The 13,531-nt window shown below is 34.8% G+C and overlaps 1 protein-coding gene across 5 annotated transcripts in view; it reads right to left on the reverse strand.

Annotated features, from left to right (window-relative positions):
- Positions 1 to 611: 611 nt before the first annotated feature.
- PTBP2 (polypyrimidine tract binding protein 2) overlaps positions 612 to 13,531 on the reverse strand; it is a 56,713-nt gene continuing 43,793 nt past the window's right edge. For 2 of the 5 annotated variants that reach the window (XM_030032511.2, XM_030032515.1), the window contains 7 exons: positions 12,928 to 13,123; positions 5,157 to 5,311; positions 3,667 to 3,700; positions 3,128 to 3,220; positions 2,539 to 2,755; positions 2,359 to 2,436; positions 612 to 2,210 (listed from right to left, as the gene is read on the reverse strand). In XM_030032511.2, the coding sequence (XP_029888371.1) occupies positions 2,078 to 2,210; positions 2,359 to 2,436; positions 2,539 to 2,755; positions 3,128 to 3,220; positions 3,667 to 3,700; positions 5,157 to 5,311; positions 12,928 to 13,123 (906 nt within the window). In that variant the 3' untranslated portion in view covers positions 612 to 2,077. The remainder of the gene's footprint in view (positions 2,211 to 2,358; positions 2,437 to 2,538; positions 2,756 to 3,127; positions 3,221 to 3,666; positions 3,701 to 5,156; positions 5,312 to 12,927; positions 13,124 to 13,531) is intronic. The other 3 variants (XM_030032512.2, XM_030032513.2, XM_030032514.2) reach the window with 3 other exon arrangements.

Raw genomic sequence — 13,531 nt, forward strand, 5'->3', positions numbered from 1 at the left:
TCTAATTGAGGGGAAAAAAACTCACAACAATCAGTTCAAAGTAATATGAAGAAACACTATTAAAGTGCCCAAACTGTTTCTACATTCATTTGAACCCATGTCTCTGAAAAGGTAAAACATCCTGGTCTAGAATATGTATGGTCCGCTAATCTAATGTTAAAGACTTTGTTACTTCAACCCATGAGTATACTGTACGATTAGTAGAAAATCTTTAGCAGACACAAAAAAAATGAAAGATGAAACTGCAGCAAGAGAGCATGGCAAACCTGAGAGATCTATTAGTGCATAAATCTGCTTAAAAAACTAAAAAGATAGAAAGAGAGAGCTAACGAACTACAATAAAAGTTATGTCTTTAAAGCAGTAAGTTATAACAGGGTGGGAAATGTTTAATATGCACATATGCCTGCAATGGGGTCACTATCTTTCTGAAAATAAAGAGCTGGTATTTTTCACAGCATCAGATTTATGGTAAAAAGCCATAAATTGTATTTTTTAATATTATGCTTTTCCCACCCTGGCAGAGAATAAACATGAATTTAGAAGCACAGTAGAAGTGAAAAACAAAGAAAAGGAGAGATAGAAAGCAGCAGAGAAAGACAGAAAAGGTGAATACAGAGCTACAGAAGTGTTTATTGAGCATGCTACAGAGGTAAGCAGAGTACACACAAAATGAAATTAAACAACCGTCAAACCTCCCAACTTTGTTAGAAAATTAATTTTTAATTGTGCCACTTTCAAACTATACTGAATTTTACAATTCTAAAGATGTAAAAACTCAACTAATAGAAAATATACATGACCTTTTTTTTTCTACATAGATAACAGAATCTATGACTCTTGAAACTAAGTACATCGATTTCAAAAAGTATTGGTCATTTAAACAGAATCAAGGTAACAGTTCAGACTGACAGAGAACTGCTTTCAAATTAACTGGATCTGTAGATTCTGAGCCATGTTTATAGTAAAGTCAGATCAATTTCTAAATACAAAATATTTTGAAGAGATTTATTAAAACTGAATATTACAATGCAAGGTAAATTAAGACTAAAGGCACATAAACTTTGGTCCCACCTGGTTGTCAGTTTTAGAAAACTGCCACAAGATTTCCTGCAAGCATTTGCAGCAAACTTTCTTCATCATTGAAAAATACATGCACCATTTCCTGAACTAGCTTGACCAGTCTGTACATGCTCAGAAATCCACAACCATATTCCATATCTTAATTACAAACTAAAGATGGCAATATATATTGAAATGCACATAAGTCATGTCAACTCCAAACATCTACGAAAAATATTCAGCCACAAACAAGACATTACTTAGTGCTGACATTTATATGATACATCCCACAAGAGTGTGTACAAAAAGGTTAAGATTCCACAATGCTTTTCACGTAGGGCTCAAAGTCACAGAAGTCACTTTTTGTCCTTTAAGAAATTAATATTCTGTACCTTGTTAATTTTAACTAATGCCTACATTCATAACTGAATCTAGACCAGAACCATGAAATACAAAAGGCCTTTTGAAAAAAAGAGCACAAAGCAAAAAGTAACAGAAATCAAATAATGTCATTTTACTCTTTCAGCATAATACATCTTATCCAATTAAAAAGAAAAGTAAGTGAAAAGCCAGAAGATAAAGAAATCTATCAAGCAGGAGAAACAAAAGCTTAACCTTTTTACACACCCCTGCCTAAACATATTTAAATTATCATGTAACAATGTGCCCCAGACAACCAAATTTGCTTTTTACTAGTTATGCAATTCCAGCAGTACTAGTTTTCCTTTTTAAGGCACGTACGTCAACTAAGTTGAAAAACTGTGGTATTAACTTGAAGTCTTTTAAACAAAATGATGGTTTATCCAAACAACAGTTGAACAACAGCAGTTAGTATCACTGCTTTTTAATTTTTTTTTATTTTTTATTTTTTAAAACAACCAAGGAATGATAACAGCATGGGGGGAAAAAAAAAAAAAAAAAGACAACAGAAGACAAACTCTGGTCCCCACTTTCCTGAACAGTCAATAGGTGACAACACCAAACAATGCAATACACCCTCATTTTCAATCTGCCTTTTTAAATAGTTGACTTCGAGAAAGAAACTCTCAGATGGTGATTTTCTCCCAGATTGTAATTGTGAAGATCAATCAAAGCCTGAATAGCTTCTTCTACTGTTGACATCTGAAGAAGTGCCATCTTGTGATCTCTTCTGAAACAAAATAATGGCATTAGGAACTCGAACACTACAGGGGTTGCTCCTAATGTTTTCTATCCTCTAGGCACTTTTCCTTAAGACATGCTGCAAAAACGCACTTAGGCAGTCTTTTGTTAGAGCTATGTACAGAAAAGATACTTACTGAAAAAATTTAAATGCTTTCACAGTGCCTCCAGTGTTAGCAAACAATGTGCGTAGATCCTCTTCTGCTACTGATGGTCTACAGACAGAAAGAAAATAAGCATAAGCAAGAAATTATTAGTCAATTCAGTGTGTTGTGACTCACGTTAACATTACTGGCTTACTGACAGCCAACACTTACGGAATATTGGATAGATGAAGTGTTGCAGAAGGAGGGAATATATTTTGAAAGTTTTTTGAACCAGGTTTCTTGAAGCGATGCAAAGGTGAATTGCCAAAATCCTTAGTCAGCCCTTGGTCATCAAGTCCCTCTCGAGGTAGTTGTACTGTTTGATGTTTAGAAAGGGTAACCCGAATAATCTTTCCATACATTTTTTGTCCATTAAGATGGCTCATGGCTGAAAAAGACAGGAAGTTTACTCAATTCAGTGTTAATTTTCAATAGCTTGTGATACATCACACAAGCGAACAAGAAAAACACCCAAGCAAATCAAAGGGTCAACGTGCTAAAAGACTGGAATCAAGAACTAGGTCTGCAGAATCTGCATGAGTATTTAAAGACCATCACATGTGATTCAGCTGTTGAATTCATTTAGGATACTGTGCAGACCTTCTGGAATACAAGTACATGCAGTAAGATTTTGGATCTTGAGGGTAACCAGGATACAAGACAAACTGACAAATGTAAACATGCTTAGTTCACCTGATTTTACACAGCATGATTTCAAGTACTTAGACTAATGGGAATACAAACAGAAAAGTAATCTTACCCAGCTGTGACTGGTTTCCATCAGCCATCTGTATAAGAGCACTGTCTTTCTTATTGTATAAAATCTTCACACGCTGCACATCGCCATAAACACCTTTTCAAATTCAAAGTAACCCAAAAGAAAAAGTTCATTTTAAAGCCAGTCACCTAAGTAATACATTTTGACATATCAATGGAACATTCAGACAGCAACAAGATCACGCACTCAAACTCAACATTCTCACAAATGAATAAAGGAGATAAAGATTTTGAATAGTGAATTTTGAAAAGAATAATTTCTGATAAACCCTCAAAGCTATGTGAATGAATATTAAATTAAAGACCATGCAAAATATATTAGCATGCATTAAAAGAAAATCTGTGTCTATGGAGAGTTTTAAACAGCAAAAGAAAAATAGCAAAAGATTTACTATTCAACTTTAAGCTGAAGTGCTAGCTACAAATAAGAATTAATGTGAAACAAACAAAAAAAAAAAACAAAAAAAAAAAATAAAACAAAATCAAATCAATAATAAAAGTATAGTGCTAACAATAACATACCGAAGAGGGTAAACAGACTTTGGGGCGTAACCATCTTTAGAAGGAGAGAAGAGCAAGCAGCGTAAGACAAGAAGAGAGAAGAGTCGAGGAAGAGCGGAGATGAACAGATCATCCATAACGAAGGGTGGTTCCCGCAGAATGGTGAGGTGGTCATGGATCATGGTTTCAAGGCGGTTAATTGGGGCAAGTTGGTCCGAGGAACATTTTGTTCAAGCACAGAAGCATGAACATAGGGAATGAAGACAGGGAACACAGACAAAGACGAGGAGAAGGGTAAGACAGGGAAGGGCATGGGAATTTGGGTAAAGACAAGGAGAGGGAAGTTGAACACAAAGGGAAAAGGATGAAATGGGGAGGGGAATACAGCAATGCAGAAGAAAAAAAAAATAAGGAAGTGGGGAACAAAAAAAATAAAATATAGGTCAGTACATAGGAAATGCAGGAATTTGGTCAGAAAATGGTTGGTTTATGTACTGTACAAGAAAAACTGAGTAAAATGTAGTCACCCAAGACAAATATGGGTAAAGTACATTCATATCAAGAGTAAACTACAGCATTTCATCTCAACATGAAGATAAATAAAAAAAGCATGCAATAGAAATTTTAAAATTTGAACTTTAACTGCATAAGCATGGCTGGTTATGAAATGCAGGCAAAAAATCTTTCAAAATGGCACTCTGATCTAAAACATTTTAACATGCAAGACTGTGGATGACAAAATAGTACCAGATGACAAAAAAAGCTTAATGATTTACAGTGACAGAGGCCAGTTAAAAATGGAACAGCTAGACTGATACAAACTTCCCACATTTCATACCAGCTTTCACAGCCATCAAAATAAATGTAAAGGACAGTAAAAATGCAAAACTAAACAAACCCTTTTAGATTTCAGAGTTAGCAAGAAAGATACAGTTAAGGTGAAAATGCTTTGCCACCATTTTTTTATTATTATTTTTTAAAGACAAATGAGTAACTGCAAAGAAAAAAATTACTAAGAGAGACTGGAAGAGTGCCTCGTCAAGATCTTTGGGAGAACCTTCAAAGAAAAATGTGTTAGAGTAGTTCACATAAATTAAGACCTTAAAATGTGAGATACAAGCATGAAATGAAACAGCAAACAATTAGAAGAAACAAAACAGAAATTCTAGTTTACATGATTATAATTGCAAAAGAAAGCATAGTTGCTATTTTGTAAAAATAAAGTTTTCAATTCAAATGTCAAACATGCAGTAGTTACCACATTTTTCTTACAAAAAATAGGTAGCTGACTATCAAAGGACATTTTAAGTTGTTAGCTACCTGGGAAAACAAAAGTATTTAACAATAATGGCTTTAAAATTAACTTTGGGGGATTATTAAAAAACAGCAAAAATACTTTGAGCTTAAAATCCAAATGTAAGAGGCCAAATGCAAAGAAATTATAAAATACTGACAAATGAAGTGTGACTAAAGAGGAAAAAAAAAAAAAAAATTACAATTGTTTCACTGACCTCTTCATTTAAATTGCTAACCAGGAGGACTGTATTGCCACCAGCTGAAACTCCAGGCATTCCCACACGGCCAGCAGCAGCAGCTGCAGCTGCAGCAGCAGCATTTGGAATAGCCAAAGGACTCAGAGCTCCTGGAACAGCTGCAACAGGAAGCCCTAATTTTAAAATAAAGCATATTTTACGAAACACACACAAGTCATTTAAAAAAAAAAGTACCTTTATCAGCACAAGTGTTGCATACAATGCTCTACAGAGCAGACCATTCCACTGTTAATGTTATCCAAAGGGTTGTGAAATGGGTTGTTAAATTAACAGAAGGAAGAGAAATGGGGAATTATTTTTTTTGATTCAGATCAAGTCTTCAAAGAAGTGATGAGGTGTAAAAAGTACTTTCTTTTCAAATAAACATTCTTGTGCACCAAAGGTGTTTCCAGTGTACTCCAAAATGCTTAAAATGTCCAGTTAGTAAATGTTGATCAAATCAGTAAAAATAAACACTAATTGTGCTCTCTGCATCATTACATCCTTATTTTCCATCACCCTTTGAGAGGTACTCCTCACTTCAACTTGATACTTCAGACTAAGTATACAACATGCGAGTTGGTCATGTGAAAAGGCCTATGTATCTCTCAGAGCCTTAGCATGAACTAGGTGAGGAGGCAACGTTGTAAATTCAAGACTGAAGGTAGCACCACTGATTATGCTCTGTGGCTTTTGTAATCCAATGCCCTGAAGACACATGTTACCATTAGCTAAACCTTCAGCTGTGCTTTTTTTTTCCTTCTTCCAAGGAAATTCACATCCTGTAGAGCCCTGCTGGTTTTGCCTGGTCAAGTCACTGGGGTACTAGGCAAGTGTGCTACTCCCAGGATCTGTGAAAGGTTCTTGTGATACATATGCACTATACATAGTTGATACAGGAACAGCTTTATCATATTTGATCAAAATTTTATTTGTACATTTCACAGAGTTCAGTAAAAGGACACCGACATAGCAAAATGTGTAAAAAACAATAAAGAAATATAACTTCAGCGTTTTATTTTCTTTTACTGCAACTGGCTTCTCAGCTTTCAGTATTTTGGCAAAACTTCTAATGCTTATATGATCACGCTAAGCTAATACAACTTTTGACTAATATTCCAGTATGCCAGGTAGACAGTCTAAATATAACTTTTCACTATGCACCTAAGACTACTTCCCTTCCCACATTAAGTTTTATTTTAAAGGAAGTCATAAAAAAAATAAATTCTTCAGTTTCAGTCAATGCCCAAGTACTAAGCAGATAATAGTAAATACATTCAACCATTAATTTAAAAAAAGAATAATCCCAGATTTAGTATCAAAAGGGAACACACAGGGAGAGAGAAGGCAGGGAGTAAGCATGGTTACAATTTTTTTTTTTTCTAATTGCCTAGGGAAGATTTCTATCTTCATTCCAATTCTTTATGTTTTGTTACACAAATTTGTGAAAAACAAATACGGGGGAGGTGGGCAGCACTGAGAGGGGGGGAGAGAGAGAGAGAGAGAGAGATTTGGCGGGGGCTGGACAAATGACCCCTCAAAGGGAACAGGACATCCATCACTACTTTGCCATAGTGCAAATATTTTCTGGTCATTTCGTGTCAAAGCACATACAGAAGAAAAAACAGTTAAGTGTTCTAAGAAAGGAAATTAAAGACATGGAATGCTTTCTGATAAAGTTTAAAAGATTAAAAATGTTCGTATTCAGGGGTCAAACCAGAGGAATAGAAAGTTCTGAGTAACAACAATTCCAGTCATCTCTCATGCCACAAGATAAAGGGAAAACCTATTTGAATCAAAAGGCAACAAATATGATCTTTTATTGCATTATATGTGATATTTGTGGGATTGACTATAATACATAAAAAAAAGAAAAACCCTATCTTGTCTTTCTCCCCTCCATCCTGCAAAAACACTTAATAGATTTGAGACTGTATTAGATGGTCTATGGAAACAACAGCCAGTTACATTAAATAGGCAATAAAGTGACATATAATATGCTTCATCACAAGTCAAGCACTAGCTACCTGGGGGTTAGGAAAGCACTCCCCCCAGGTATGCTACTGTATGATCATCCATTACGAGGGCTGCGCTAGGTCTTCCATCAGAGAACGCAGAAGTAACACTAGCTGTCAGAGAAGGGATATGAAATTAGATGGACCACTGCTAGGCCAAGCATAGCAATTTCGTTTCTCAAAATACATTTTGTGTGAAAGGAAGGTGTAATACTATATACTAACATATATTAATAGCAAGATAATAATGTAACATAAATATGACGCATGTTTTGCTCTTTGGTTAAAGCTGAAGAATATAGCTTTACTTCCAAGAAAAAAAATTAATAAAGGATGCAGTTACAGAAAGTACCCCTACGGAAGAAGAAGTTTACTCCCCAAATCAGACTGTACTACACAGGGAAACCTGTGAATATCAAATTAAATTTCTCAAACAACTTTAAAAAATCCAGTTCTGTTCTAAAAAATTGTTTTGGAAATTTACTTTTGAGTGCTTTGTATTTCATATGCTGAATGTCATGTTTATTTACACTCATGTACGGCAGAGGTCATAGAGACAGAAATGTGAAGAATGACAGTAAGGTGTGACAGATGTCCACCTGAAGGGAAACAACTTATTTTATACGAGGTCAATAGCAATCATTTAGGTATTAGGAAATGCCAAGATACTAAAGCATTTCAAATCTTCAAGTGTGTCTAGGCACTTCTCCCTAACCTTAGAAGCTTTAAGCCGGTCCAGCATTTTTACAAATAAAAGAACCTAAAGATGACTAGTGAAGTTTTTATTGCTCTTTCCATAGTTGGGCAGAGCATAGCCGAGTAATTCATACTTTAAAAGGCAAAATTCTTCATAGCATCAGACTCTCTACAGGACATTCTTTGGTCCCACTAAAGAAGTTAAAAACAAAGATTAATTCAACAGCATTCACATGAAAATATTTTCAATTATTATCCTTTGAAATAGATTAATTTAAGAACCACCATAAGACAACGCATTAGTGGAAAGTGCTAATAAAGCAAGCCAGCAACGACGGCAAGGGATAAAGCTGTGGGAGACCTAACCACAACAACATATTTCCAGCTATAGCATTAAACAAATATCTAAATTGGAGTTAAAGTATTATTACATATTAGTACTTGCAATTATAAGTAGTTCTTATTTAAAATCTTTTGTTTGTTGCAGTTCAGTATAACACAGTTGCTGTTTATTCAAAGGTTTTTTTCTGTAAGATCTCCTGTAACTTTTGGGGGGGGGGGGGAGAATGTGTATCTCTCTTCATATAGGATGTGGAAAAAAAAGGAAAGAAAAAAAACAAACCATCTGCTTCTGATATTTCATTTGGAACTAGCCCATTCTGTCCATTAGTGATTTTCTAGTTCTTTCAAAAGATAACAAGACTCATTGAAAAGATGTCCAATTTACAGTCTCAAAGATTTCTGACACCTTATTTCATCACAGCTGAGGATGTAGTAGATGAATGAGTAATGATGCATGCAGGCTAGGATCATCTATTTGATTGATACGTTTCTAACCGATTACATAGCACACATAGACCTTGTTTCTTGGAAAGGTCAGACAAATTACAAACCCAGAGAAAACACAGTTCTTGTTCTGTAGGTCTCCACTGCACCCTGATTTGCCATTCTGATTTAAGCAAGTAAAAAATTTTTAATAAATAAGAACAACTTGTATTATGTTTATTAGTTATCATGCAACACACTGTTTAAGATTTGAGGACTCATCTGAAACTACTTAGAAATGTTAGCTACTTTGACAACATGATCAACTGGTATTAGAAAGCTTTGTCACTAGTTTTATTTTAGCTTCCAACAATTACAAGTAACAGGTTTTTGCTTTTTCTGGATATTAATGAAAACATACAAATATTATACACCTTTTTCCTAGCCTTTTGAGGTCTTTTTCCTCAATGAAGTTTAAACACAGCATGTCACATTATTTATTCCCTCTCAGTTTATCTTTTTGCACGACTTCTGAAATTCAAATTAGTAACACCATTTTAGTAAAAGGCAAATTAAAGCTATACTAAAAATATATAATGAACTTATGTGTGAAAACCATAGGCAGTAAGAGTGGTCATCTTAATGCAGGTATGCACAACTGCAACTGAGAACTGGATTTAGTCCATAGTCCTGTTACGAACCTTTTTTGTAACTTTATGTCAAGTAACCACCATCTTTTTGTACTTGTTACTGGCATGCTTCTTATACTTAGCCTGAATGGTTTGGGGGAGATAGCAGGTTCTTTTAAAATCTCTGCATAACAGCTTATGAAGCTGGAAGTGTTACTACACTACATCATAAAGTTACATTTACTGAAGAGAAGGGTTAATTCCATCCAGAAGGAAACTGAGATATGTAATGGTTTGGTATTAAGGCAGATTTAAACACCAAGACTAACAAGACTCACATCTTGTCACTAAAACTCAACTCACAAAATTATGTTAGACCTAAATGTCACTTCTGACATGTAAATTACAGTATACTGTTAAAAAGCCAACAACAAAAAGGCACCCAAGTTGTACAACTATCCAGCATATAACAGCATAACAGAAGCGAAAGTCAGAACCGAGTCCTTACCACATTTTCTGTTGGTGATCTCATTATATACATATAAGAGAACAGCTACAGCAAGAATTTTAACAAGAATGCCACAGGTTCAACTTATGGTATTCTTTTTGTGCACGCAAAAGAACTTGAAGAGCATCACATTAAGCTCAAAATGGAGCTTGACTCTTTCATGGAGGATCATGCCCTTTGGGAACCATTTGTGAACAGGGCATGGCAGACACTCTGAGTATACTCTGAAGACATCTTTATCGACATTACAGAAATAAGAATTCTAAAGCAAATAAAAGGAAATAAAATATTAAGATGAAAGAAACAAACAGAAGGAAGGTCGCTCCTATCATTCTGCCATATTTCACACATCATAGTTTGCCAAACTCGACCTTATGACTCTCAGAACTTTTAAGTGTTCTCATCCTTCTCCTTTTGAGTATCTGAATTAAAATGCAGCTATAAATTGCATGCACAAGCATCCATTTAGGCTTTTGAGGTTTTCTATCCTTTGTCCTTTCTTATTTATGTCACATATTTTGTGTGTTTTTGCACAGTAAGCAGCTCAGAATGAGAACCCTGTTCTTGAATATTCAAACAAGCACCATTCCCATTTTGACAACTATCCAAATGGCTAAGGCACCAACAGTACTATGGAGCCTTTTTATAAAGTTTTTCAGCTGTAGAGCTCAAATTCTGTAAAAACAAACAGAAAAGGCAACTAGTAAAAAACCCCAAAACCCAAACAACAACAACAAAAAAATCACTGTGTCATCATCCTCATTTGACAGATGATGCAGAGTTACAATATACCAAGCTCACCCAACTGGCCATGAGCAGTTAGAAGATGAACCCAGCTCCCTTAAATCTCTTTCAAAACAATGAATGCTTTTACAGCAGAAAAAAACAACCATGATACATAATCTCTACTACTCATCAAAATAAACATGACTGACTTCACTGATGCTCTGAAAACGTTCCACAGCTGCAATGAAAGTTACTCATGTCATGTACCTTTTATTTTCCTGCTGCTTGGAAAAACACTGCATTTAAAGAGGTCCACCCAGAGAGTAAGAATTAAAATATTTAATCAGCTAATATGACTGTCATCTTCATAATTTTACTAGCAAAAAAAATTAATATACACAAAAGAATGAGCCTGATTAAAATCAAAAGGTTAGAAAACTTACGTAGTTTTGTAGACAAAAATTACAAAAGCGTCGAAGTGACTTTCAGGCCTAAAATACTAGAACATAAAGTCCACTAAAGCTAAAGTCACTTGGAAAACTATAACAAGTATAGTAACCCCAATTATTAAACATATCAAAAGTGATGCAATGATCCAAGCATCCTCAGTGTAATTCCACTATGCCAGACAAATTAAACCTGTTAATTTGATGCATACTATAAGCATTATATACAAAGAAATGCATTAGTAAGCCTGAGACTGGAAAGCAACTTCTCAAGATTCAGGAAAATGTCAGAATTAGAGTTCCATAAGTAATCCTGCATTTGGCACCGTTTTATAAATCATGAATCTTCAACTCACTCTCTTCTAAATCCCTGCCTTACAACAACTAATATGATAGGTCTTTTATTAATAAGCAGCTTCTTTACTTTGTTTTTGCCTCCTTACTACTCATAGGGCATCCCCATGTCTATGTTCTAGTCATTACGTGCTGACAAAAGAATTACTAACTGCCTCAAGGGCATTTCTACAGTACTCATCTCTATGGTGTCAAACTTCTTCACAAACACTCATCCACCTTCCCTATCAATCCATGAAATGAGAGGTTTCATTTTTTAAATGATGGGAAGTTCAAAGAGAAAAAAAAGAAAACAAACATTAGCCACAGGTTCTTCAGAGACTTTAGATTCTTACGGTATTTTTTACTTTCCAAAACGTCTGCAGTAGCTACAAGTGATACACCATTTTGCAAGTCATACTCGAGGTTGTGCAGTCAAGCACTCCAAAATTTGTGGGAGGTGGGCATGTGTGGAATTTACAGCTAGATATGAAATGTATCCTTCAAGTAATCTGATTTTGGAAAAGCGTAGATATAGCGCATCATTCAGTAGCCTTAACTACAATATTCACCCTTTTCCTGGATTCACATCATTCACTAAGTGCCTTCTAAATTCTGTAAAACACAGAGAGCAGAGGCCCCTCTTTACTAGATTAACTCTGACTTACTCCAAGTTGGCCCATCTTGTACAAAAACAAGGCATGAAATCTATGTTGTTCTTAAGTTTTCTTTAGAAGAAAAATGGGAAATGATGAAAGAAAAAAAGTGAGAAAATACATTAAGTGGGAAGAACAATGATTGCAGCATAATAAATCAGGTTTTATGAAAGTCATGAGATTATGCCTGAGTACTATTAAATTTTGAAGAGTGAAAGGTGTTCTCAAAGAACAGCAACTTGACAGAAGTAGGAGTGAAACTTATGCAATGAATTGTGATAAATTAAAAAAAAAACAAATTACAAATTTCTCCCAAAGCATGCATTAATTATTTTGCTAATAGTCAGAGGATATATTTATCTGTATTCTTTCTCAGAGCATTCCACCTACTTCTTCTGATGAACTCAAAAGCTGACAGGATATTAGAACTCATGTACCATAGCACTAGAAGTGCAACTACAGATTTTTTTTTTTTTCCTTTTTCTACAGAAATCCCAGACTAGAACCTTTATTTCTTTTTTTTTAAGCAAAGAGCATAATCTTTCCTCATTGAAGGAAACCAACAAAATGTTATTTTCATAATCTGATATTACAAATAAGCATTAGCATGAATGAAACATGCAAATCACATTAAGTCTGTTACAAACTTGGGTAGGAGTGTGAGCAAGGTGGGTAGTAGCAGCTGACAGGAACACATGAAAGACGGGAGGACAGATTTGGAAATAAAAGTAGGACTAACTTGACTTTTCCTTATACTTTGTGCATTTTTCATTTTGTCATGCATTCTCTCACTCATTTATGCAGGACTTCTAAAGACAATATAATTGTGTTACTACAATGCAGATCACAATATAGACTGAACCCTGAATGGGCCTTTGGACAGTATCGTAATTTAAGATCTTTAACTGTTAGAAGGATTAATAAACATTTTCATCAAGTGACTTTGCAATACAAAAGAACAACGTCAGAATCATACCTAGAAGAGATGTCTCCTTTGCAAATGCCGCAGCAATGGCTGGGTCCAGCGCTGGCTGTCCATCACCAGATGGCAGATCAGGACGAGTGTAGTCCCTGCTTTTATCGTTGTTGTACTTGACATTCAAATTCACCAATTTGGAAAAATCAATCCGTAGGGTACAGCAAGCATTATAAATATTTTGACCATCTAAGGCCTGGAAAAGGGAGTCAATTTATTTAAAAAATACACAATACAGGTTGGTTACATAATTATTTTTGTTTGGTGGTGGTTGTTGTTTATTTAAATAAGGTCAGCGTATAGATATTTATCCATCTTACTGTCTAGCTTAAAACCAATTAAGATTAAAATGCATTAACCTCTTTTAAAACGATTCCAGGAACCTTGATGTTTACTTCTCTTACCTAGATATGCACCAAAGTGGCAAGATACATTTTAATGCAGTCAAACTTAAAAGTTAGGCTGTTGAATATTGATAACTAACCTGTATTCGACAGTACAGCTTTAATTCAGACATAATGCCAAATAAATTTCTCAAAGGAAAAAAAAAAAACAACACACCACAAAACCAAAAACCACACAAGTACTCTTTTATATGGAAAGC

The sequence above is a fragment of the Aquila chrysaetos genome, chromosome 12, assembly GCF_900496995.4.
Source record: "Aquila chrysaetos chrysaetos chromosome 12, bAquChr1.4, whole genome shotgun sequence".
In the NCBI taxonomy this organism is placed as follows: Eukaryota; Metazoa; Chordata; class Aves; order Accipitriformes; family Accipitridae; genus Aquila; species Aquila chrysaetos.